At 44.1% G+C, this 27,509-nt stretch overlaps 1 protein-coding gene across 1 annotated transcript; it reads left to right on the top strand.

Annotated features, from left to right (window-relative positions):
• Positions 1 to 26,011, top strand: LOC120471859 (uncharacterized). Its single transcript, XM_039661775.2, has 13 exons — positions 1 to 229; positions 870 to 982; positions 11,465 to 11,596; positions 11,708 to 11,899; positions 12,115 to 12,280; positions 12,793 to 12,976; positions 13,053 to 13,138; positions 13,250 to 13,576; positions 13,759 to 13,938; positions 14,600 to 14,737; positions 18,729 to 18,766; positions 24,355 to 24,578; positions 24,711 to 26,011. Exons 2-13 carry the CDS (start codon positions 881 to 883, stop codon positions 25,279 to 25,281), a joined length of 2,340 nt encoding a protein of 779 aa, XP_039517709.2. The 5' UTR covers positions 1 to 229; positions 870 to 880; the 3' UTR covers positions 25,282 to 26,011.
• The last annotated feature ends 1,498 nt before the right edge of the window (positions 26,012 to 27,509 follow it).

The following is a 27,509-nucleotide window of genomic DNA, read 5'->3' as shown; positions in this document are numbered from 1 at the left end:
ACTAAGCAACACCTGAGACGCAGCTTACTTTCCTCTCTGTCCTGCATATGACCCTTGTACCAGTTGAAGACGGCAGGTCACAGCCAATTAAAAATACATGCTATTGTAGAATATAAGACCTGGGCGTCAAACCTATCCAGGTATCAGATGACTCCTTGACGACAGAGGAAGAAACAAGACAACAGTATTCCTGCTTTAACCAGATGAAGCTGTGAAGAAAATAGATCTGGTAAGTTTCATCGACTAACTTTTGTTGTTGTTGTTGTTGTTGTTGTTTTTAACTAGACATGTCATTGCAATATAGATGTGATTCTAGTTGAAAATAAATGTACTTGGTTGTGTTTTTTAGTCTGAAAAATTTCCATTCAACCTTTAAATTAGTTTAAAATGGATGATTGCTTCTGATTTTACAAAATAACCTTCAAATCTAATGCAAATTACTTATTAATGTAATCTTCAGTACAGTGAAGGTATTTTTCAAATAGTCAATAATTTAAATTAATTAACAAAAACAAGTACCTGCACGTATCAACATAATATACTTGTACAATTCCAGATGAATCAACAGTTGTAAACACAAAGAAAATGACTGTTCTCACTCTAATATACATGTATAATTTTATCAGGACATTCAAGTTCATGCATTATTTAAGCATGCGTACGGTCTGCACCTTGGCTGTTTTCCTGCCATCTGCTACTGACACTGAGGACCTGATGAAATTACTCAAGACTCATGCATATTACTGTACAACAAGAGTTGAACCTGACTGTTTTTTTTAATGAAATGTTTACTTTAATACCAAGTGTGAAGTGTGGATAAACAAAATCATTTATCATTTAAAATAAAATTATGCTTATTTGCATTTAAGAGAGAGAAAGGATGGAAACACAACAGAAAGAGTCCATGAAACGTATCCGCAGACATAGTCAGAGTGTCCTTCAAGACCTGCACCTCAAAGTGTTCAAAGACGAAGTCAAAGATGTAAGTATTGTGGAATATGATTGTATGGCCTGTAAATTGGCTGTTGTGTAAGATGTAGGCCTATATATTCCTAAAAAAAAAAATTCTTCTTGGTTTGATTAAAGGGATTAAAGCCCCTGATACACCAGGCTTTTGGCTGAAATAAAGTAAAAAAAAAAAATAATAATAATTAACAAAAAAAAGATTAAAAGCTACCACAAGCCTTTTTTAAGATTTTGTCACATTTTTAAATGTGTGGGGGGGGGGGGGGGAACACTAGCAATGCTAAATGTTTTTTGCAATACTTTTTATTGTTCTTGTATGTACATCTTGAAGTACATTTAAAATTATTGATTTATTTTTTTCAGCATTTAAAGGTTTAAACTAAATGTATTTTAAATTTGAAAACTATGTTCCCTTTCAAGGGAACTTCCAGCTGCGTTTGAGACGTGGTGGGTGATTATGTCGTGAAGCACATGTAAAATCAGCGGCTTCTCCTTCCAAGGTTGAGGCACCAATGTTGCAACTATCCAGTTCTGAGGAATTGGATGTTGTTGATATGGGTGATTCATGAGTTTTCCCCAGCTCATACCCCTGCTGATGAGGAGCTTTTGGAGGTTTTATCTCGTGCTGTTGCTAAGTTAAATATTGAATGGCCAGCTGATGCACTGTAAAAAAATATTGTTGGTTTAACTTAAAAAATGTTTTCCATTGAAATGGAAAAATTGAGTTAATACATGAGGGAGATTGATTTAATCATCAGAAACTCAAAATATTATGTTGTCTGAACTACATAAATTATCTAAGTTGATTTGACAAAAGAAAAAATGTTGTGATTACAAATCATGAATATATTTTTTTACAGTGTGATTATGAAGTTGATTCTAGAAAAAGTCTGTTAGATGAACGATTTTTAACATCTATATAACGACCTCCACATCGGAAACTCCCGTTTTGTCCCGATCTCCACACCGAGGTGTCGATATCTTGGAATAAACCGACATCTTTCAGAGTGCATAATCCACAAACAATTAATTATAGTAAAGTTCAAGGGATTGATCATATGGTTATTTGACAATGCGTTGTGCGGAAGAGACGCTTGCAAGCTATCTCTCCCCCGAGTCAGTGTCATCACTGAAAGCCCTGATGTTACCCACCAAGCCATTAAAAAACACTTCATTGTTGGTGGGTAAAGCGTATTCAGCAGCAGGTCAGGTGCGGAATGCTTACACACAATGTCAATATTACAAGCATATCAGACTGACCTGCTGAGGGACATGGATGATTGTGAGGAAGTTAGTGCTGACGCAATTCGACAGTTCTATCTCTCCGGGCCACCAAGGAGACGGCCAAATCTGTGGGCCACTCTATGGCAGCCTTGGTGGCCACGGAGCGTCATTTATGGTTAAATCTGACTGATATTAAAGACAAAGATAGGTCTGTTTTTCTGGATGCGCCGCTTTCACCTACAAGTCTGTTCGGCGACGCTATAAATTGTGTCATTGATAGGTTTCAAGAAAGTAAAAAACAAGCAGCTGCGTTTCAGAGGTTTCTTCCTCGCCGATCCGGTGTCCCCGTGGCTGCTCGTAATATAAAATCGGAGCAGCCTCGACTGCCTACGAGCTCCACATTCCATAGATTCCAGCAAAAACAGAGCATCGTCACTCGGGCGCATTCTCAATTTGGGGTTCCTGAGTGGCGGTCACAGTCCAAGCCTGTTAATGGTAAACAGGATCTTAGGACTGTTATCACTAAGAGAGCTTGGGCTAAGAAGAAGAAGTCCTGACGCCAGGTCCGTCAGACTTCTGAGGGTGGGCCCCTCCTGGTAGGAACGGTTCGGAGGAACTGTCCCTCCTTGGCACCCTCCGGGGGGCGATTCTCTGAGGAGAGTCGCAGTGTTGCCACGTTGACTCAGCCACACACTGGTGCAGGTGTGGCTGAGACTACACCTGTACACATTTGCCCCGATATCCATGCTTCTGGGGGTTCTGGAGAGGGTTCGCCGGGAAGGGACTCATCTGCTACTAGTAGCCTCTTACTGGCCGACTCGAATTTGGTTTTCAGGCATAATGTCTCTTCTGGACGGCTCTCCCATGGAGATTCTGCTCAGGAGGGACCTGCTGTCCTAGGGGGCACGATATTTCACCCTCAACCGGAGTTGTGGAAACTGTGGGCCTGGCCTCTGAGGGGGCCCGGGTTATAGAATCCGGTCTCTCGACTGAGGTCATTGAAACCAGTCTCCATTCCAGAGCCCCTTCCACTAAAGGCTGTATGCATTGAAATGAAAATTATTCTCCACCTGGTGTGGTGAACGTCATTTAGATCCTATTAATTGCCCCGTTGGTTTTGTTCTCGATTTTTTGCAAGACCGTTTCTCTGCTAGATTATCTCTTTCCACCCTAAAGGTTTACATGGCAGCTATATCTGGCTACCTCAGCCCTATGGGGGGTATTTCTATTGGGAGAGATCCTCTTATTACTTGTTTTTTCCATGGTACTTTGAGGTTGAGACCTGCACTGCACTCTAGAGCCCCGGCATGGGATTTAGCCGTTGTACTTCAAGGTCTGGCTTTGGCTCCCTTCAAGCCCATTGAAGAAGTTTCAGAAAAATTTCCCAATCTAAAGACTCTTTTTCTTCTTGCTATTTCTTCTATCAATAGAATTGGAGATCTACATGCCCTGTCAGTTGTTCATTCATGTCTCGAATTTTCACCTGGTATGGTGAAGACATTTCTCTATCCAAGACTGGGTTATATTCCTAAGGTCCCAGTTAATGTTGGGGGCCCAATAGTGCTGCAGGCCTTTTATCCTCCACCTTTTAATTCCCCAGATCAGGAACAACTGAACCTGTTATGTCCAGTCGGGCATTAGATACCTACGTTCACAGAGCTGCCCTGTGGCGTAAGTCTGAATATCTATTTGTCTGCTTTGGGTCATTCAAGAGAGGCATCTCTACATCTAAACAGGTTATGAGCAAATGGATAGTCAAGGCTATATCATTGGCTTATTAAGTGGCTGGACAGCCTTCACCTATGGCTGTTCTGGCCCATTCTACTAGGAGTATGACGGCCTCTATGGCCTAAATTTCGGGTGTTTCCCTTATTGACATTTGTAATACATTTGAACATACATTTGTTCCTCTCCTCTCCAGGGGCTAGGTTGCTTGCTTCTTGTCACTATTGCGTAGTGGGTATGGGGCTCCCACCGCGTCTCAAACGCAGCTCGAAGTTCCCTTGAAAGGGAACATCTCAGCTTACATGTAACCCTGGTTCCCTGAGAGAGAACGAGACGCTGCGTTTGCCTGCCATACTTACTGCATGCCCTGATAGACTTGCTTCAGGTTTTTCAGAAGCTGGCTTGGTCTGATTTCAAGGGTGCTTTACAGTTTCCTGGTTTATGACGTCGCCTATGATGTTTCGGCTGCCATTGGACTGATTTTACATGCGCTTCATGACGTAATCACACAGGGCATTCCCACCGCGTCTCAAACGCAGTGTCTCGTTCCCTCTCAGGGAACCAGGGATACATATGTAACCAGAGACGTTTCCTTAAGCAGCACTATTTACAACATACAGTATTTGGCATATATTTGAAATATATTTGGCCAGAAACCAAATGGTTTTTATTCTGTTTATCATTATAAATAAAAAACAAACTTGCTCATAACGTACTCTGTTACTAGCGTAACCTTGGTTCTCTCTATAAGAGGGAATGAGTTCTGCGTAATATCTTATTCTAGGGGAAAACCTCTTTTCCATGATATATTGAAGCCAAAAATTATCCTTAAAATTGAACTAACGTAAAATGCGTTGCGGCAGCATGCAGATATAGGCTTGTGTGCCTATTGGCTGTCCTGTGGCAACTGCAGCAGCCTATTGAGAGAGGCCCTTCATGACATCAGATCCAATGGGGATGCTTCGCGCCTACTACGTCACATCCCGCCAAAACGGGCGTGGCCTGGGCCTATAAATACAGCTCAATGGGCTGATATAATCTGGTTTTTTATCGCTGAAACGAACCAGAGCGTGTTGCAGGCACGGCAAGATAGGCAGTACTCGTTCCCTCTTCTAGAGAGAACTGAGTACGATCACTTACGAGAGGTTCTCGTGTACTGCGTAATATCTTACGCTAAGGGAACACAGTGCAAAATGCCATGCGTGCTGAGATCCAACACAAAAGTCCCAAGGGCAGGTGCTCGGGGCTCATCTTATTGGGAAACGTCATTGCCAATAAGTATCGTTCCAAGGGAGCTACTGTAATCACATTAGCAGTGTTCCACAGAGTCAGGGTGAAAATGTTCAGCCTGAACTGGGAAACGGTATGGGTCTTAGTCACTGCCTATGGATCAGCGAGCGGTGCTCAAGCGGTTTCAGTATTCTGAGCCAAAGCAATAGGGCAGACAAGGCGGGAACCTCTAGGTTATAAAACCTTATAAATGTAGACAGGGAGGCCCAGTCTGCCACCATACAGACATCCTGCAAGGTAATCCCGCTAGACCAAGCCCACGACGAGGGCATGCCTCTTGTGGAGTGCGCACCTCTTGTGGAGTGCGCTCTGACACCCAAAGGTCACTGCAAGCCTTTAGAAGTGTAGGCAAGCACTATGGCATCAACTATCCACCTGGATAGGCTCTGTTTCGATGCGGCTAGTCTCTTAGCACGCCTTAACAAAAACGAAGAGCTGCTCAGTCTGTCTGAAAACAGACGAGTGAGACACATATGGCCCTATCTTGCACCCGACGCAAATGACTTTATACACAAACGCATGTCTCATTCCTATTTTGCACATGCGCAAAGCGGGATTTTCCCCTCCACAGACGCACGTCGGTAAACTAGGGAATGAACTTGCGCTCCCTGGGTGGATCGGCGTGTTTTGGCGCAAACATTCCCTGGTGCTATTTTACACTTCTAGAAAACAATTGCGCCACTGACCAGAAAAAAACCTGGTCTAAAGTCAGTGGCGCATTGCGCGTTGTTCATAATGCTATTTTAAGTGCGCATGCTTGGCCATAATGTAGTCGGGTACACAACGAGAATACACTGATTCTCTCATCAACACAGATGCAGTAGTTTTTATTTTTGCAAATCATACATTATAACAAGGAAAAATATTAACACATGAGGGAAATCATTGTGGTTTACATGAAGATGAAAAAACGTCTCGGTTACGTATGTAACCCTCGTTCCCTGAGTAGGGAACGGAGACGTTATGTCAGAAGTGACGGAGATTGGGGGTTTCGCATAGAAAGCCAATCCTCTTCGAGTATTTAAAAACGAGCCAATGGCATGCAATGCCTTGGGGCTGCGGAAATTTGCATAGCGTACTCCGCCCTACTCCGTGAGTATAAAAGGAGGAAGTGAACGCAACCGCAGTATGTTGTAAGGATTTTGGCCAGGCGAATTTCTTACAACTCATACACGCACACACAAACCTTTCACTTCCCCCACACATCGGAATGTGTGGAATGTTTTTGAACAAAGAGAAGGACTTTTGGTGTTTAAAAACATTCAACAAAATGTTTTCAATGGTTTTTATGTATATGTGTCTTCCCCATGTCACAGTGAAATAACTTTGTTTGGTCACAGTTTAAATAGGAATTAAAAATACCTTCGTCATGCATTTGAAACATAAGTGTATATTCCTTTGATATAACATAATGTTCCTTGATATCTCTAGAATGCTTATTGAATGAAACACTCGAATATGCATAGAGATGTAAAGTAAAGTGTATTTTTAATTCGTTTTACTGCCAATGAAGATCAAATTGCTATTGCAAAACCCCCATCGAACACACCCCCTTCCACGAGAAGCGCGCGCTGAGGAACAAAAGAAAGCTTCCCGCGTGCAACATCCACTCTCCGATTGGCTCAAGCCAACAGGAAGGGGATGGATTTCTCCAAGGTGATAAATGTGAGAACGCAGGTCCGCCCTCGCTCTCTTCTGAACTTTCCAGCGCTCAAGATGTAAACCTCACGGGACTCTGATCCAACCATGGATCTTTCCTTTTGTTCGTCTAAAAGTTTCATCTTTTCCTCAAGTGGACTACCAAGTTCGTCTTCCAGGAAAGGAAGTGGACTTTGCCGAACTATCTCCTCGGGTAACGTCACCTCAAAGACTCTCAGCCTTTCAAACACTGGCGCTAAATGCCGACGAACGCCACGTGACTCCCCACGGAACAAAGCAGCCATGAACGAGCCGGGACGGGCCGCGCAAACATGCCGCGGCCGCGCTTCACGTGACGCACGCGCGCCGGACCGGCGCACCTCTAGCCGACACGTGGCCCGAACGGGTCGAGCAACGAGCCCACGACTCACACAGACCACATGTGCCTTGCAAGTATACCTTCTTTTAGAGCTTCTAAGAAGCATTAAGAAAATGTTTTTGTGGTGTCCAGAAAGGTTAACTGACTGTTTTGATGAACGTAACTCTCTCTCTCACAACTCACTCTCTCTCTCACTCTCTCTCTCAAACTCACTTAACTTGCGCGTATCCATTGTCTAAACGCTCTGCGTCGTCTTAGTTTGTGTTTTAATGTTTGTAAATACATGTATCATTGCAACGTAGTGAATGCTTAAGTAGTAACTTTATTAAATACAAAATATGCTTACCTTGACTGATTGTCTTGCTCATAATACGGGTCAATGAAATGTCAATTTAAAGCTACACGCTTTACAGAACTATAAATACCTAAGAGGGTATTTGGTTATATAGCAGGGAAGGCAGATTCTAGTGGCCACAGAATTTGTTTTCACAAGCTATATAACTTAATTGAGCTAATTGATTTTACCTGTCTTGTAAAACGTGGTCCTTGCAATCAATAACAATTAATTTGTGGTTGATTGCGGGGATGCACATGTATGCATATGGGTAAAATTAATAAATTAACATGTAAGACCGGTCTGATCCAAATCTGTATGAATAATTATTAATTATCAATTATTAATTATGATATGCAAATTCCCCCCCTGATCAGACCCGCCTTGTGTCTTTACAATGTCTTTGCTGAGGAGCCAAGACTGAACTCGGCATCTACCCAGCGATACAGCAGAAGTGGCAGGGAGACGTAACGTCTCCGTTTCCTACTCAGGGAACGAGGGTTATACGTAACCGAGACGTTCCCTTTCGTAGACACTTCGAGTTACGTCAGAAGTGACGGAGATTGGGGGTCTGTGCCATCACGCCATCTTCAAGCTGTCTTCCAGTGCCCTGCGAAAGTCTGGACCCCTCCTCTCTTTTTTTTTTTTTTTTTTTGGGATTCTACTTTGACACAGGATTACCAAGGTACACTGGGAAACAAATCCCGGGAGGGACATGTTACCAGATGCCTACCGAAGGGAGGACTTAAGAATACACATATGGCCACGTAGGAACGCATATGGAGACACTGGAGCACCAACCGCAGGTGGCTGCTAAGAATTCAACTCCAGGGGTGGCAGATGGCTTGCCAAGGGAAGACACATGCTCAGAGAGGCTTACAGTGGCTAATACACATGAGACGGTTACCGAGGGGGAACCGTACGCATGGAGGCACCTAGCCAGCATCCAGAGCCACAGCAGTGGTGCCCGCATCGTCTGTGCTGGAGGACTCAAGACTTCAATGGAAGAACTGAGGAAATATCGCACTTATCCAGTCCGGGGAGTGGAGTGGCGAGCAAGCGAAGACACCTGAGCAGGTCCAGAACTGGCCGAAACGAGAACGTGAGAGGACACTGGCTCAATTCGCAGATTATAGAATCTGGCGAAGGTGTTGGGTGTCGCCCAGCCTGCAGCTCTGCAGATGTCTGTTAGCGAGGCGCCGTGCGCTAAAGCCCAAGAGGAGGCCACACTCCGAGTGGAATGGGCCGTCACACCAAGGGGGCACGGACGGCCTTGCTGCTGGTAAGACAAAGCAATAGCGTCCACTATCCAGTGGAACAGCCGTTGCTTTGAGAGAGCCCTTCCCTTCTGGCTCCCCCCATAACAGACAAAGAGCTGGTCTGAGGTCCTGAAACACTGCGTTCTGTCGACATAGGTGCGAAGAGCACGTACCGGACAGAGCAGTGCCAAGGCTGGGTCTGCCTCCTCCAGGGGCAGCGCTTGCAGGTTCACCACCTGGTCCCGGAAGGGAGTGGTGGGAACCTTGGGCACATATCCTGGCCGGGGTCTCAGGATCACGTGAGAGTAAGCCGGCCCGAACTCCAGGCACGCTTCGTCAACGGAGAATGCGTGCAGGTCCCCCACCCTCTTGATGGAGGCCAATGCAACCAGGAGTGCCGTCTTCATGGACAGAAACTTTAACTCTACCGATTGCAAAGGCTCAAAGGGATGCCTCTGCAGAGCACTTAAAACTACCGAGAGGTCCCAAGAGGGTACGAGGGGAGGACGAGGCGGATGCAGCCTCCTCGCTCCCCTCAGGAACCTGATGACCAGGTCGTGCTTCCCTAAGGACTTACCTTCCACTGCTTCATGAGAAGCGGCAATGGCCGCGACGTAAACCTTAAGGGTGGAGGGCGACAGCCTGCGCTCTCCCCTGAAATGGGGAGGAGACTGTGCGAACTGAATCGCGTAGCCGAATCTGATCGTTCTGATGACCCAGCGGGACAGCCCAGGAAGCGCTAGCCAGGCTTCCAGGAAGTGAACCAGCGGGGTCATTCAAAGCACAGACGTCCCCCCGGAGGGGCAGCAAGGCGGGTCGACCGGCATGCGCGCAGGAGTTACCCCGCCCGGATGCACCGTCGAAGCCCGCTCCCCGACAGAAGGGACCAGGGAAGGCGTTCCCACTTGAGGAAGTCTTCAGGTTTACACCTGATTGATACCAGTCGATTGCTCTCCAAGGTTTCAGAGCTGAGCTGAGCGCATTTCTGATCGACCTTGAGGCGAAACAGACTGGAGGCCCATGCCCGAGGTGGTACTCGTGCTTTTAGCCATAACTGCAGCAGACGCATGCGAAGCAGACTCAACTGGAGTACTGATGATGCTGAGGCGAGACCCAGCATTTTCTGAAACCTTCTGAGCTGGACTATAGTGCCGCAGCAGAAGGATTTTGTGATGCGCTGAATGTTCAGTCTGCGCTCTGGCGACAGTCGTGTTGTCATAGACAACGAGTCCAGTTCTGTGCTCAGAAAAGATATTCTCCCACTGGGAGACAAGGCAAACTTTTCGCCCAATTGACTTTGAGATCTAGATTCTTGAGATGCTTGAGTAATATGCTCCTGTGTTCTATGAGCTCTGAGTGTGACCGACCTAGAATCAACCAATCGTCAAAGTAGTTAAAAAGTCACATGCCCCCAAGTTTCAAGGGTGCAAAAGCTGTGTCCATGCACATTGTAAATGTACAGTACATGCCAAACGGAGTGCTCCGAGTCCGGCATCTCAGATAACGTCAGCCATAAGTGTCTCTCAGCAATGGTGATAGAAAACATGTTCCGCCCAATGGCCTGTGCAGCAGATTTCGCACCTCAGAGAGCCAGGTACGCAACGCTCCTCAAATCCGGCAAGCTGACAGCTTCCGGTCCTTCCTCATCTAGTTTTCGGAGAAGGTCGGCTTGGAAGATCTGCGGTACAGCCATCAAGTGCAATGCCAATACAGCCTGCCCACCGGTGGTAAGCTTTTTTTTCGGCCTTTACAAGTTCTTCAACTGGAGGAAGGGAGAGGTATTCTCTGTCTTCAGCACCATCCACCACAGAGAATTCTGCTGAGACAGAGGTACGCACTCTGGCTGAGAAGGTGAAGTTCCAAGACTTCGCCAAGAAGACGGTGGATCACTGTCCCATTGCAGGAAACATCTATCCAGCCGGTTGTGTGCGGCGCCGCCCACTCTGTGTAAGCAGACGCATCAGCTTGGATTCGATGCTGGCCCGTTTCCCTGATGACACACGGGCAGGGGGGGAGGTCCACAGAGCTCGCCCAATCCTCACTGTCTGACGCCATGATAGAGCAGCTGGCCTCCTCTACAGATGCAACTATCTCGTCGTTATCAATGGCGAAAGCGGAGGTGGACGTTGTTTGTCGGTGAGCGCCTCGAGTGAAGCTGGTGGGCGAACCGGCGAGGTTTCGCAGGCTGGACCCGCTGACTATGGTTGTGTGAGTCGCGGCGGCGAAAAGTGTATCAGGTATGGCGACTGAAGGCGATGAGATGAAGGCCAGCAGCTTCAGATGCAAAGGCTCATCCCGAAGAAGTCTTTTTCTCAGATGGCTTCTTCACTCCGGATCCAGCGATGCGTGAGCTTCGCAGAAGAGACGAAAAATCTGATTATATCAACCCATTGAGCTGTATTTATAGGCACAGGCCACATCCGTTATAGCCTCGATAGGCTGCTGCAGTTGCCGCAAGACAGCCAATAGGCATGCAAGCTATCTTGCCTATGTCTGCATGCTGATGTAACGTGTTTTACATTAATTCAAAATTAAGGACAATTTTTGGCTTCAATATATCGTGGAAAAGAGGTTTTCGTCTAGCGTAATATATTACACAGTATGAGAGAACCTCTCGTAAGAGAACTAACCTGTTCTTGTATTTGACAGCAGAATCGTTCTCGAGGTCGTAGGGGTGAGAGACCTCTGACTCCCACATGGCGTAATTCTCTGGATAGCCTTTTCACACGTAAAGGCAGCCTCATTCTGTTGGATGGAAACAATGCTGTGGAAATTTACAAAGTAACTCAACAGATACAGGACCTGCATGTTGATTCACACCATTCATTTGACAAGTACCAAGTGAACAAAATAAGTCTTTTTTGTTGAAATTCTTTGCTTTATTCTGGGCAGACCAACAAGTCAAGCCAGCCAGGAATCAGAGGACGGTTGAGTGACTTGTACCTTCCTGCTATCACAGGAACGATGTCAAACCTGCAGGCAGCAAGGGCCAAACTCAGTCACTCATGTCCTTATCTCAGCACTAGCAGACGCCGCGGCTCCACTTCCTCCATAAACTCACAAAGAGCTCCTGACTTCAAGCAGGTGAGCCGTCTCTGACTTTGTTGAGAGATTTGACACAGCAGCTTTGTTATAAGTGATGAGTTATATCCCGATGGCCCGTCTATCAGTCTCTTTGCTTTAGAAAAAAAAAATGTTTCAGGGCATCTTCACCACAGTAATTGTTAAACATGCCTGTCACTTTACTGGCTTCTGAAATAGTTACATGATGAGTCGAATATTTGAATTCTGTCTTCCAGAGTTACCTCAAAGCACAGAAGGAGTCCAAAAAGTCAAATGTGATTGTGACGATGACATACATGGGGCAAGGGCTTCCTGGAAACACGCGGGATGAGATGAAAGTGCTTCAGCAGATTTGTGGAGGGGAGAACATCTGTGTGTTTAAAGGATTTGTCCAACCAGGAGGTAAAGCTCCTTATCCTGTTACCACACTGAATACACTGCTTGAGATCTTCAGCCAAGAAAAAAAAATTATATAATCTAAGAAGCTATTTCTCAAATTTACATTCCGACCACGTATACAGTAAGCAATTGTTTTACTTGTTAACTAAAGGGGAAAAAAGAAATACAAAGAAAGCATTATGCATATCAGCACTATGTATAATCAAAAAGCGTATTATGCTGAACTAACTAATACAAGATATTAATAATGTAATTATGTAATAAAATATAGTAAACACTAAACATATCATAATAGAGTAACAAAAAGCACAAATGTACAATTACAGTACAATTACTTGTCCTGTAAGCTAAAAACAAGATAAGTAATCATATTTTTTACTTAACCCGATAGATCTGAAATATTTATTATACTACTAAAATAAATGACATGTTTAAATAAATATTAAATTAAAATGTTTAAATAAATGAGTGTTTACAAAGTTTAAAAAGTATTGTGAATAACTTTATACCTCTAGAGCAGATTCAGTTCACATCCCAGAGACATCTGGGCTTCCCCTTCAGTGCTACTATCTTTGTGAATGGAATCATGGCAGCCAGGATCAGTTCATGCTGTGAATACAGATACACCCCTGGCTTTCAGCAAGGCCGCAGGAGCTGCTTTAGACTGACCCGTCTAAATGGAGGGAAACCCTGCTACAAGTGAGATAGTATTGCGTGCAAAACTTTTTGGCAAGACCAAATATGTTGTAATTGTAAACATTTCCTGCTTTTACAGATGTGTGAATTCAAGGCATGGTATTGGCACCCCAGCAATCGATAGTCCAGCACCGACCTTAACAAAAACCATCAATTCTAATGATGGTTGGTCTTAATGCTGCTACACTTACATTTTCCCCTCTGGCATTCTTCAAAGTAATGATCCAGGGTGCATTATTTACTGAATTGCTCACTGTAATCATGTCTTCTGTGCAGGTGTTATGGATTTGTGCCCTTCTTCCCCTTTGTTCATCCCTCTTGGAATGGAAAGATCTGTGCATAAGGCCAGAAAGCACTCAAAAGATGGCAGTGTTTTGTCAACTGATAGTGAAGACATGAATGGCAGCGTGAAAGAAAGAAGACATCACAAACGGCCTAAAAAAACACGTAGTCAGTGGGGAGAGGGCCAAGGTTTGGAGGAATCGCAACCACATAAAGATGGAAATGAACTCGAAGACAAACCACTTTCCAACACCAAAGAACAACTGCAAACATCAGCAAAAGAAAATATGAAAGTGACCGAAAATAAAATTAAAGTGCCAGGTGAGTGCCAGGTCCACTCTTTATTGTGCCTGTGAGAGGATAAGGCCATTGGATAGAGTTGCTTGCCAGCAGAATGTAAAACTTTGAAGTTGTCTCGTGAAAGGCTTTTGCTGTAAATCCCTTGGTTGTATTTTATTTTAAAGACAGCACTATCAAGATTCAGGACAGTTGCATTTCTTAAGATTCATTGCAGGAAGGAAAAACTCTGACTAAGCGTGATGGGGAGAAAACTATGGATCCTTCGAAGTTGAATGGAAAAAGCAGGAACAGGGGAAGACTGAGGGACTTCTATGAAGAATGTGTTGAAATGAGCACTGGTCTGGAATCAGGCCTAGACCAACAGAGGTGGTTCAAAGTAAACAGTGAGTCAAGAACTGTGGCTCATTGCTCATAGACAGGGTTTCCCCTGAGACTTTTAGCCTGATTTAGAGAGAGTCAATCATTTTACCTTGACAAAAGTGATTTCTAAACCAAGATAGGATAGTGTAAAGTTTTAAGGCCACAAGCACTGGTCCCATTACTCTACTGACGGGCTACTCAATTTAGGACAAGGACCAAAAAGAAAGACCACTTTAGACTTTTTATTGTGTTTACTTATATTAATGAGTTGAGTATTACATGTATGTGCAGTGCTGGCTAAAATCTTATATTTGAGTAATGAATAAATTCATATTATGGTTAAGGAAAAAAAAATAAGAGAGACGAATATTACGTTATTTCCCCAAAATGTTTTAGATACTATTACAAAATCATAAAGATAAACTGAGCATAAACTAAAATATGATTTCTCTTATTTCACTATTTTCTTTTTTATTTGGATCTTGATGGACACAAACCAAAAGATAAGATCATAAGAAATAAATTCATATCAACCTAATAAGTCAACCTAAAAATATATAGACACATTCTTTTTTAAATCCGACACGATCAAGAAAGGATAGGCTAAACAATTATCAAAACCTGTCATAATGAAACATATGATGAAAAGTGAAATAGTTTTTTGTATTTTGTATTATCTGCTAGAGTTTGAGAGGAATAAAATCCAAGAGCAGCTCACTTCAGGACTCCCTGCCAATGGCTCGGCATCAGAGGTGGAGCTTAGTGAGGAAAGTGACAGCAGTGTCACAGAAGCAAGGAAACCTAAAATCAATAGCAAACAAGGTTGGTACAACTAAGAAGATCACACTTTACAATATGGCATTGTTTTATGACTAATATTTTCAAAAGGTACCATAAAACCATTATCTTCCAAGGTTTGCAGAATTTTTAATGTTTCTGAAAGAATTCTCTTATGCTCAACAAGGCTGCATTTATTTGATTGAAAACACAGTAAAACAGTAATATTGTAAAATAGTATTACAATTTACACTCACCTAAAGGATTAGGAACACCTGTTCAATTTCTCACTAATACAATTGTCTAATCAACTTATCACATGGCAGTTGCTTCAATGCATTTAGGGGTGTGGTCCTGGTCAAGTCAATCTCCTGAACTCCAAACTGAATGCCAGAATGGGAAAGAAAGGTGATTTCAGCAATTTTGAGCGTGGCATGGTTGTTGGTGCCAGACGGCCCGGTCTGAGTATTTCACAATCTGCTCATTTACTGGGATTTTCACGCACAACCATTTCTAGGGTTTACAAAGAATGGTGTGAAAAGGGAAAAACATCCAGTATGCGATAGTCCTGTGGGCGAAAATGGCTTGTTGAGGTCAGAGGAGAATGGGCCGACTGATTCAAGCTGATAGAAGAGCAACTTTGACTGAAATAACCCATCGTTGCAACCAAGATATGCAGCAAAGCATTTGTGAAGCCACAACACGCACAACCTTGAGGCGGATGGGCTACAACAGCAGAAACCCCACCGGGTACCACTTATCTCCACTACAAATGGGAAAAAGAGGCTACAATTTGCAAAATCTGACAAAAATTGGACAGTTGAAGACAGAAAAAATGTAGCCTGGTCTGATGATTCTCGATTTCATAATTTGGCGTAAACAGAATGAGAACATGGATCCATCATGCCTTGTTACCACTGTGCAGGCTGGTGGTGGTGGTGTAATGGTGTGTGATGGGGCACACTTATGGCACACTTTAGGCCCCTTAGTGCCAATAGGGCATCTTTTAAATGCCACGGCCTACCTGAGCATTGTTTCTGACCATGTCCATCCCTTTATGGTGACCATGTACCCATCCTCTGATGTCTACTTCCAGCAGGATAATGCACCATGTCACAAAGCTCAAATCATTTCAAATGGTTTCTTGAACATGACAATGAGTTCACTGATATAAAAAGGTCAAAAGTCAGGGGTCTCATTTATAAAGCATGCGTACGCACAAAACGGGGCTGGAAGTTTACGTACACCAGTTTCCACGCAAAGGTTGTGATCTATAAAAAATGAACTTGACGGGAGAATGCACGCAACTTTAAGCAAACTTTGAGCCGTGCGTACACACATTCTGGAGACAAAGGGAATTGGTGATACTGATGGTGAGCTGGAGTTAATAATTATAGCCTATAGGCTAAAGAAAGATACTAGCCTACAAATATAATTTCACTCACCAAGCCTATCACTTGAAGCCAATATCCATCCCTTCAGCGCATTGGGCCGTTTAGTGAAACTGATGGACATATAGCCTATAATCTAACGGCAGATTAAGTAAAACTTCATGAGTCCTAATAAATACGGTGCATGTTCTCAATAACAGTTTAAATAAATGAAAGAATGATTTAAACTATGTTTTACATCTGATATAAACATTTAGATTAAATGTGCCATTTTCATTAATGGAGTGTGCGCACAATCTTCGGCTGACTGGGATTTATAAAGTGAATTCTGCGCAGGTTCTGGCGTACAAACAGTTTTATAAATCTTAATATTTTTTGGTGTAGCTTACGGCTTACGGCACTCCTCAGAGGCCAAGCCCACAGCTTCCACAACTCTGGACGGGGGTGAAGTATCAACCCATTCACCTGAAAAAGAAGGTCCCCCCTGGGCAGAATCTCCAGCGGAGAGCCGTCAAGGAGAGACACCTGGTCAGAGAACCACAATCAGGCCGGCCATTCGGGCTACTAATAGAATAAAGACTCTAATAAAGACCATGCGAACTCTCTTTAGAATACTTTAGGAGCAGAATGATCAGGGGAAAGGCATACAGCCTTGGCCATGTCTGTACCATAGCGTCCAGTCCAAGAGGAGCAGGATGAGTGAGGGAGAACCACAGTGGACAATGTGTCATCTAGAGATGGAAATACAAATACTTTTACTTGGCCGACATTCTCCCACAGGAGCTCTACCACGTCATGCCTAGAAAGGATATCTGCTCCCTAATTTAAATACACCGGGATGTAAACTGCCTTCAGAGAGAGCAGTTTTCCTTGGGCCCACATGAGGATCTGGTGAGCTAGAATGTATAAGGGGCCATGACCCAGTCTTCTGTGGTGGGGAAAGCACACTCTTCTTGGCGTTCAGCCTCAACCCCAACTTTCTCATGTGGCCGAGAACGACATCTCATGCTGAACCGCCAGCTGCTCCGATTGAGCTGGAATCAACTAATCAGCAATGCAATTTAGTATGTGGATGCCCTGGTGTCACATGGGGAGCTAGAGCTGCATCCACATACTTTGTGAAAGTGTGAGGTGACAAAGCTAGGCGGAAAGGAAGAACTCTGTATCGGTACGCTTTGTCCCCGAAAGTGAACCTTAGAAACTTCCTGCATTATAAAAGGATAGATACGTAGAAGTATGAGTCCCTGAGATCAATCGTGACAAACCAGTCCTCGGACCTGTTTTGTGACACGATTTCACAGTGAGCATCCTAAATTTGAGCTTACATACATAGTCATTTAGTTGGCTCAGATATAGAATCGGACGCAACTCCCCATCCTTATTCGGAACAATAAAGTACCAGCTGTAAAAAACGGACTCCATGCTGGAAGGATGAACCTGTTCTATAGCCTACTTTCATAGAAGAGCTTTTACTTCCTGTTCCTTCCTCTTTCTGTTCCTTCCTCTTCCTGTTCCATTACCAGAGCCTGCTCGATAACAGTGTTAACAATGGTGCACTACTGTAGGACCCCGCAGAACCGGGGTGGGCGAGACCTGAACTGAATAGTGTAGCCATTTACGACTGTCTGAAGGACCCAATGAGATATGTTTGGTAGATATACCCACTCTCCCATAAAATCTACTAAGGGAACCAGTCTCTCGAGACTGTGTCAGGGCTTTGAGGGATGATGCAGACTGAAGGGAGAGATGCCTTGAAAATTCGTAATTTCAGCCCTGGGCATCGCCCCATAACCGTGTAGTTTTAGCCCTAAGATGTAAGAGTATGTAGATGTTTGTGGGCTAAACAGTAGACACGATAAGAAACCGGTCTTTTCCATGACCTCGACACCTCAAGGAAGAGGTCAGGAGAGAACGGTAAGCCCAGACATGGAAGTTGTTTATTTTGTGATGGCAGAAAGCGTTCGTATAACTTGCTTTTATGACAAAGCTCCTGTTTCTCAGCCAGCCAGTCAATTTTTTGTTTAGCCATGGCCCAAGTAATAACCACTAGCTCCTCACATGCAGGAGATTGAAGTGATGAGCCCTCAGTATCTCCTGTCTCGATACATCTAACATCCAACTCCTCAGAACTGAATAGTTGTAGTACCGGTGCTTCACTCAGGGTTGCAGAGCGTGCTTCCTGACCCTGAGATGAAACAATGGACCTGGCAGGTGAGGGCAGAGAAAGTGTGAAGCCCGCCTCCAACCCCTCTGCCTGATCTATTTTCAAACCCCATATGTTTGTTTTTGTTTTTTTCCATATGGTGAAAACTTCTGCCTAGAATACTAAGACAAACAAGAACACCAGAAACATACAATTTCTCCGAGAGTACTTGCTGAAGACACAGAAGCTAACCTTGTTTGGCTATAGGCTTTATAGTTTTCTAGTCGATGATGTCACTCGCCTATGATGGTCCGTCATACCATTAGACTGATTTCATACGTGCTTCACAGCACAATTACACAGAGGCATTCTCACAGCGTTTCGACCCAGCGCAAGTTCCCTTTAAAGTGAATATCACTGAATGTCACTGGTATACACAGTGTGTAAAAGTTCTTTAACAGATACTGTATGACTGTTATAACATTTTCAAATTCTTTTGAAGGTCCAGAGGATGAGAAGCAGCAAGACTTACAAAAACAGGTAATCCTAACTATAAAGATGAATTGCTAAAATAATGTGTCTACAAACCAAATAATACATCAGATATTTCTACAGATAACCAAATACAGCTATAACATAATTTAGAAATAAAAGGCATTTTTTCTAGCCTGATTTTAGCCTCTAATTTGTATGCTCTGTTTGAAGGGGCGTGTCTGCTGTGGGATTCAGTGTAACCGGCCACTGCTGTGATTGGCTAATATGCTTGCATATGAAATAGCTACATATTACAGCTATCGGGATTAAAGAATCATGAGAAGTTTTTAAAGTATTTAGATCTATTCCCATCACATAAACAATGTGAAGTTGATATTTTGAAGTTGATATTTTGAGAGAAAGTACCTGTCTGAACTTGAACAATTAGGCTATCAGAAATTGTTGCTTGGCAGCTTGATCGATTTATTCTCAGAAGTTCATCGAGGCCAGCTCTGTATTGGCCCAAGTTAAGGAAACAGTCGTCTGTGAAATGTTTAAACCATACAAAACTTTGGGAAGTTGTGTCTGCACATTTCCAGAGAAAATAAAATTAACCCATTGTTTCTTCAGAGGTTCGGATGAAGGAACTGAAAAATATTTTTGTGTTCATTTGTACATCTGAACACTGATCAACTACCATGCTTCCCTCGTTTACAAGCCATGATAACGCTCGAGGAAAAACTCAAATTGTGCTCGCGCGTTCGTACTTCCTAGCTCACTTTCTCATGAGTAAGCCAAATTTTCTGGGCGGGCAAAGCAGAGAAAGGGGAGGTTATCTTTCCTCCGTATGACGTCATATGGCCAAGATTCAAGATCAGCCCGTCTGAGCTTTTGTTTTCTCAAAGGCAGTGAATGATAGCCAAAGCTTTAATATGCTATTAATTCTATCTTAGAAATCTAGATGCAATTTATTCACCACAATGTTGAATATTTTTTTTTACATTTAATTCTTGACACTTCATGAAATAATACAAAACGTCTCGGGTTATGACTATAACCCTTGTTCCCTGAGAAGGGAACGAGACACTGCGTCGAGAATCGACACTTTGGGGACGCTCCCTAAGCGTGCGCCTCTGAAGTATGAATGAAACTAATCCAATCCTGATTGGTGTTGCGTCGTGACGTAACATGTGACGGCATACCCGGAAGTATAAAAGTGACGTTGTCACAACACACACTAGCCTCGCGATGAAGCAAGACGCTCTAAGGCCTAAAGGGGGCGTGGCAGAACGACGCAGTGTCTCGTTCCCTTCTCAGGGAACAAGGGTTATAGTCATAACCCGAGACGTTCCCTTTCGAGGGAACTCTACACTGCGTCGAGAATCGACACTTTGGGGAACGAGTGCCCACTAGGCCACGCACCGAATAGGCCTGTCCTGGAGTAAAACTGTCTAGGCACTCAGCAAGGACTGAGCACCTGTGCACCGGGTGTACTGGGAAGGTGGAGACTGTAAAATTTTATGAAAGTATGTGGGGTAGCCCAGCCGGCTGCCTCGCAGATCTCCTAAAGAGGTACTCCCGAAAGAAGGGCCCTAGAGGAAGCCATGCCTCTAGTTGACTGTGCCCACAAGGTAAAAGGTGAAGGCAAACCGCGCACCTTGTAAGCCTCAGTAATAGCCTGGACGATCCAGTTGCTAATAGTTTGTTTGGTTGCCGGGAGCCCCCTCTTAGGTGACCCAGAACATACTAGTCCAATTGTTCCAACCTTCTCCAAGAAGAGGACCCCTCAAGGTACAAGCTCAAGCTCTGACTGGGCAGAGCAAGTGAAGCCTCTCCACTTCCGCCGACACATGAGGTGGAGGATGGAATGCCTGAGGGACTATAGAATGAGCCGTATTCGATGGAACTTTAGGCACGTAGCCCGGACTCGGGTGTAAAAAGGCCTTCACTCTGCCAGGGGCAAACTCCAAGCAAGCTGGCATTACCGCCAGGGCTTGGAAATCTCCCACCCTCTTAAGTGAGGTAATTGCTAAGCGAAAAGCCATTTTCAGTGTTAAGTCCTTAGGCGAAGCCGACTCTAGAGGTTCGAAGGGGGCACTCTACTTTTGGATAACCCCTCCAGAACTATTGCCAGGTCCTAGGCAGGAACCCTGGACCTGGCTGCCGGCCCTTATCCTCCAAGTACCAAGGATAAACCGAATGACCAATTGGTGCCTCCCCAGAGGCCCATCACTTAACGGTGCGTGGAAAACCGCAATGGCAGCCACGTACACCCTAAGCGTGGACGGGGAGAGACCCTTAGAGAAACGATCTTGGAGAAATCCCAGAACTGAAGCCACCGGGCAGTTTACTGGATTTAACCCAAGTTCTCTACACCAAGTGACAAACACATTCCACTTGAGGTCATATAATCTCCTGGTGGATGGAGCCCAAGAGCTAAGTATGGTTTTCTCAACAGGATGTCTGCCCCCTGATTCTGAACCCCCGGAATATACATTGCTCTGATAGAGAGTATTTTCCCTTGGGACCAAAGGATAATCTGATGCGTCAGTCTGCACAGAGGGCGCGATCTGATTCCCCCTTGTCGGTTCAGATAGGCTACCACTGACCGTACTAGGACGTGGTGACCTTTGATGTCTGGGAGGAAGCTCCTCAAAGCCCTGAACACAACCATCATCTCTAGGCAGTTTATATGCCAAGAAAGATGATGGTCCTGCCATAGACCCCTGGCAAACGGTCGTCCATGACCGCGCCCCAGCCAGTGAGGGAGGCGTCTGTCGAAACGGTTTCCCGGCGACATGACACTCCCAACACTGGCCCAAGGTTTCTTCCATATTCTCAGAGAACAAAGGCATCTGCGCGTTACTCTGATCATACGAAGCGGATTCCCTCGGGAGAAAACCCCTTGGTCTTTAACCACCACTGAAGGGGCCTCATGTGTAGCAGGCCCCAAAGGAATGATGTTGGATGTCACTGCCATGAGGCCCAGCATTCTTTGAAATTGCTTCACAGTGATGGCCTGGCCTAGCTTTACCCTGGATACCATCGTCAAAATTGACTCGATACGTGCGGGAGACATGCGTGCCTACATCGTAATCGAGTTCCATATGACTCCCAAAAATGTCGTACACTGGGATGGTTCTAGCACACTCCTCTTTGCATTGAGTCTCAACCCCAATTTCAGAATGTGGCCAAGGACGACATTTCGATGCCGAACTGCCATTTCCCGAGACTGAGCCAGAATGAGCCAGTCGTCGAGATAAATCAATATATGGATGTCTTGAAGTCTCAGTGGAGCAAGGGCTACATCCATAAATTTGGTGAATGTGCAGGGAGAGCGTGCTAGGCCGAACGGAAGAACCCGATATTGGTAAGCTTCGAAAGCGAACCTCAGGTATCTCCTGTGACATGGAAGGATGGAGTGAAAATAGGCGTCTTTTAGATCTATCGTGACAAATCAGTCCTCTGATCTGACTCACGATTACTGGAGTTAACCGTTCGAACCTGCACCTCCCTATTCAGAGATCGGTACAAAACCCCGAGATCTGGAATTGGCCTTAACCCCCAATCCTTCTTTGGAACTATAAAGTACCGGGTGTAAAACGCGGACCCCCTGTCTGAAGGAAGAACACGTTCTATGGCTTCCTTTAGCAGCAGAGTTTGAACTTCTTGTTCCATCACCTGAGCCTGCTCTGGGACCACTGTAGTCTGTACCACCTCAGAGAACTTGGGGGGCGGTGTGCAAACTGCAGTCTGTACCCTGATTCTATTATATGTAGGACCCATGCAGATATGTTGGGAAGATGATACCATGCCTCTACAAAATATACTAGGGGTACCAGCCTCTGGAGAGTGGCCTCTGGTTTTTTTTTTTTTTTTTTTTTTTTCTGTTTTGTCTTTCGAGAGCATCTTTCTCGACTTCCTGAAGCGGAATACCGGCAGGCTGTAGTCGATATGGATGTTTTGACCATAAACGATGCTTCGTTATAATATTTTCGCTGGAAACCGATGTGGCCCGAAGCGTCACTGACGGCGGGCAACATACATCGTTTCCTGTTTAAAAATATTCAGGCCCCATATAGATATATTGGAAGGTGTAGCCATTCTGCAAAATCTACTAAGGGAACCAGCCCCTTGAGACCGACCTCGGGTGTCTTTCGAGTCCCTGAAGCGGATGACCGGCAGGAAAAAGTCGAGAAAAATTTTGTGACCACAGTCGGGGTGAACGACACAGTGTGCGTTCGCTGGAAATCGATGTAGCCCGAAACGTTCAAAACGGCGGGACAACATATATATTTTATATATATATCTTATATATATTTATTTATTTACTATATATATATATATATATATATATATATATATATATATATATATATTATTTATTTATTCCTAAACCTGTCGACGATTGAAGTTACAGCGCCGGAGAACAGGCCAGTTTCCCTTATTGGAAAGGAGACTCGTAATTTTCACGAGAGAAAATTTGCCTCGACAAACGAGAGATCCGAGTCAAAGTTTCCGTATTGCAATGCAGACCTTAAATCTATGCGCTGCAGTCACAGAATCTTTATTGCAGAGTAGACTCGTAATCTACACGCTGCCTCGGCAAACGCAAGAATTTAGGACACTGGGTTTGGAAACACGGGACGAATGCGGTTCATCCCCTGATCTCATGATCTTTTAGTGGAGATCGGGGAAAAACGGCAAACTCCGGCGCTGAGGCTGTGACCCGTGCCGCAAGAAACGCAATTTATTTAAACTTGCGTTCCCTCCTCATTTTGTGGCCAGCTGAAGTTCAGTCTGGCCACGGCACGAGTCACAACCTCACCAGTTCCTCATATGCTTGGCCGTGAACTGGCGCGCCTAACTCACGGTCATCCGTATCGATACTGAGCACGTCTACTTCCTTGGAAGCAGAGAGCCTGAGTATCGGGACCTGATCGTGGTCAGAAGAAGCCGCGGCGCGGACTTCTGCGCCACTCACAGGGGCTACGGGATCATCAGACGATGAATGAGAAAGTGCCTCAGCAGTCTCATTCTCGTCTGCAAGATCCCGCTGTGAACCCCACGATCTCAATCGCCGCGCCGCCTCAACGGACGCGGGACCAGAAACGCAGGGAACGCAAGCCTGACCGTGCTCATCAAAGCACGCCAGCCGGGAGCGCAGCACTCTAATAGGAAGTGCTTTACAGTCTGCACAAGTCATGCTGCGCTCCCAAACAATTTACACACAAAGCATGTGCGTCCCCACCTGTGACATAACGAGGGCAGAGATGCACACATGTTTTTAAATTGTTCGCTGGCCATTTCCAGTTCAAACTGAGTGACAAACAACACCAAATAAGACAGACAGTTTCAACATAAAGCGCTTGCTGAAGAGCGAAAGCTAGTGTGTGTTGTGACAACGTCACTTTTATACTTCCGGGTATGCCGTCACATGTTACGTCACGACGCAACACCAATCAGGATTGGATTAGTTTCATTCATACTTCAGAGGCGCACGCTTAGGGAGCGTCCCCAAAGTGTCGATTCTCGACGCAGTGTAGAGTTCCCTCGAAAGGGAACTGACATTACTTTTATGAGCAAGAGAAAAATTTAGATATTCTGTAAACTGAGGATATATTATTAGAAAAAAAAATTGCTCTTTGCTTCAGATGGATGCCATGACAGAGGTGTTGAACAATTCTGATGAAGTGGAGCAGCTAATACTGAGAAACACAGGTCTGACTGATGAACTGCTCAAGAGTTTGGCAACAGCTCTCAAGAGAAGCCCATCCGAAGTCACGGTGATTAACCTTAATCTGAACCAAATCGGACCCCCTGGAATCACTGTTTTACTAGACCTTCTGCAAGCCAAACCACAGATCAAAGAACTACTGTACGTATCATGCAGACATTCTAAATATGTCTAAAAATAAGCTGACTATACAGGACTGCTCTGATAAAGAAACTCTTGAAGGTTGTTTTAAATCATTATGAATGATGGAATTTCTTTTTCTTTCTTCTTAAGATTGTTTGGAAACCAACTTGGCGATCTTGGAGTGCAGACCCTGCTCAGTGGATTGGCTGAACTTCAAAATAAAACTGCAGAGCTGCATGGAAACTCTGACCAGATCCACTTCTCTCCTGTTAGCATTGTGATCAAAGAGTTAGACATAGGTGGAAATGGCTTTGGCAGTGATGGCCTGAGGGTGCTGGCCACATTCATGAGGTATCATTCCCACCTTCAGTATCTGGGCCTGGCACAAACATCATGTTCAGACACGGAGGCTTGGACAGTCTTGTTTGAAAGCCTAAAAGTGAACACTTCACTGACACACATCATCTTAGATGAAAGCAGCCTTGGGGATAATGGTATCAAGCTGTTTTCTGAGGCACTGAGATCAAATAAGACTCTACGGAAGGTGGACTTAGATAATAATGGTTTTGGTGAGGTTGGAGGACATTATCTCCTGGAGGCTCTGCGCTCTGGAGGAAAATGTTCCCTTGAGCACCTCAGCCTTGAGGGGAACTACATCAGTACCGCACTCTTGGCCAACATACAGCAGGAGCTCAAATCTAACAGACCAGCTGCTCTGTAAATGGAGATGCATCATCAATTAATTTCTGCTTTACAACTGGTGGGATGTAAATAAGACTGACATTTTTAGCACAGGACAGAAGAGAGCAACTTTGTGGCCAGTGTGTGTGTGGTTTCCAATAATTAAAAAAAATTGCTTTATTCAATCATCCATCTACTTGGGAGTTTAAACAGTGTAGGCAAAACTTCAGAGAAATATTTGCTTGGGCTCTTGACCCGGTCTTTACGCCACAAGCCAACAGATTCTCCCACTCACGTCTTTGAAGTTTGTGAATTGTCTGTGCGTCTAATGGAAGTAGATATGTTCAATTTGGTTCTGAGTAATATAAGAGAGACAATTTATTGGATGACAAGTAAAATGATCTGTACCAAGAGAGCAGAAATATAGTTCTAGATAAGAATCTGCCTCAATGCTCCAGGCATTATTAAAAATTGTTGCAGTGGACTTCAAGTCTGTTATATCTATTAGGTTAACATCATAAAAATCTGACTTTTCTGTTGACTCTGGTTCAAAAGATAAGAACAGACCTCTATATCAAAATGTTATTTTCACACATTATGGGCTTCCATCCTACCAAATGAAAGAATAAAAGTATTTTTTAGGAATTTAGTGCCTGACCACAATCTCAAAAACTTTTCTCATTACATAGACCTGATTGTAAATGTTGTACTGTTTTTATGCCTGATGATTTTATGAACAAAGAAAACTGAACAATTAAAATTAATTACCTCTTTTGGATGTAAAAAAAAAGTGTTCATGAGTAAGCAAGCTGGGGCCTTTTGGTGAAACCTAGAGTACAATGCCTTGATTCATAGACAACTAAAATGAGTCTCAGACATTCACGTTACAGTGGAATGACATTGTTCCATCAACAAGGATGTTTGGATAAACCTAGATCAAAGCTTTTCACAATATAAATATCTTCTGGAGGTTGTAGCTGTGCCAGCAAGAAATATTAGCGTACCCTTTGCGTTCTGTCTGGTAGTTCATTTTCTCTTTATTGCTGATAAGTATCATGTCAGGTCTCCTTCAAAGCTTCAGTTGAGAGATGGAGAAGCTTGAATCACTGATAAAAGGCATTTCCCTCTAAAATCATGGTAGAAAAAGAAAAAGCGCATCCATATGTCTGAACATTCTCATAATACGACTCATGGTTTGTGTCATTGCAGCCCTAACCCTTGATTTTTTGCAAAGAAATTATTAATAGAAATTGGGGTCAAGGTGTGAATGTTCATTCATATCAAGAGACTGCTAATGATTTTCAAAAGGAACTTTTGGGAACAATAGATGTGATATGGAAATAAAATCCAATGTACCACTAAGTATAAATAATCCAATTGACCTATAGGTAAGCCAACCCCCCTTAGCTAATGTTGCTACTGTCTATCAGACAAACAAACGGAATTGCTAACTGTCTTACAATGACAGCTGTCAGAGTGAAAACCTTGAAGATGTTTTTGATACATTTTGGACACAGGACGACCACCTCTTGTCAAGGAGCATATAAAAGATTTTTAAAATAAATGTAGTCGGTAACAAGATTAATTTGGAAATATTTTATAATTCTTATAATAATTTCAAATGTATAATAATTTTGACAATGCAATGCAATCACAATGCAAGCGGGAGAAGCCTCATGTTACAGTCGTTACGATCGCAGGTGACAACATCGAGGATCAACACTGGTCATGTACGGCAGGGTAAGATTAAATTAATTTACATGGATGGAGAGGCACTGGAATGTAAACATTCGTTTTTGAGTTTTGACTTACACTGTGCATGAGGTGAAACTAGTTAGTTTTTTAAGTTCGTACGTTAGCATGGACTCACTACCTTTAACTACAACTTAATGAGAGACAACCTGAAAATGAATCTTTTTCATCTTTTTCATCTTCATTGGGATTTTGGTTTAATCCTTAGAAAACCGTCTCTGGTTACGTATGTAACCTTAGTTCCCTGAAGGGAACGAGACGCTGCGTGTAAACGCCGTGGGAACGCCTCTGCGTGACGAGTCATGAAGCACGTATGAAATCTGTCCAATGGCGAGACGGAACGTCATAGGCGGGGTGACGTATCGACCAGGAAACTATAAAGCATCCCCGAAACACAAGCGCAACAGCTTCTGATAGGACTGAAGCAAGCGCTCACGGGCATGCTGGGAGTATGGCATAGACACGCAGCGTCTCGTTCCCTTCAGGGAACTAAGGTTACATACGTAACCAGAGACG

The sequence above is a fragment of the Pimephales promelas genome, chromosome 4 (assembly GCF_988280905.1).
Source record: "Pimephales promelas chromosome 4, fPimPro1.hap1.1, whole genome shotgun sequence".
Lineage (NCBI taxonomy): Eukaryota > Metazoa > Chordata > Actinopteri > Cypriniformes > Leuciscidae > Pimephales > Pimephales promelas.
This window is presented reverse-complemented; position numbering and strand designations above follow the sequence as displayed.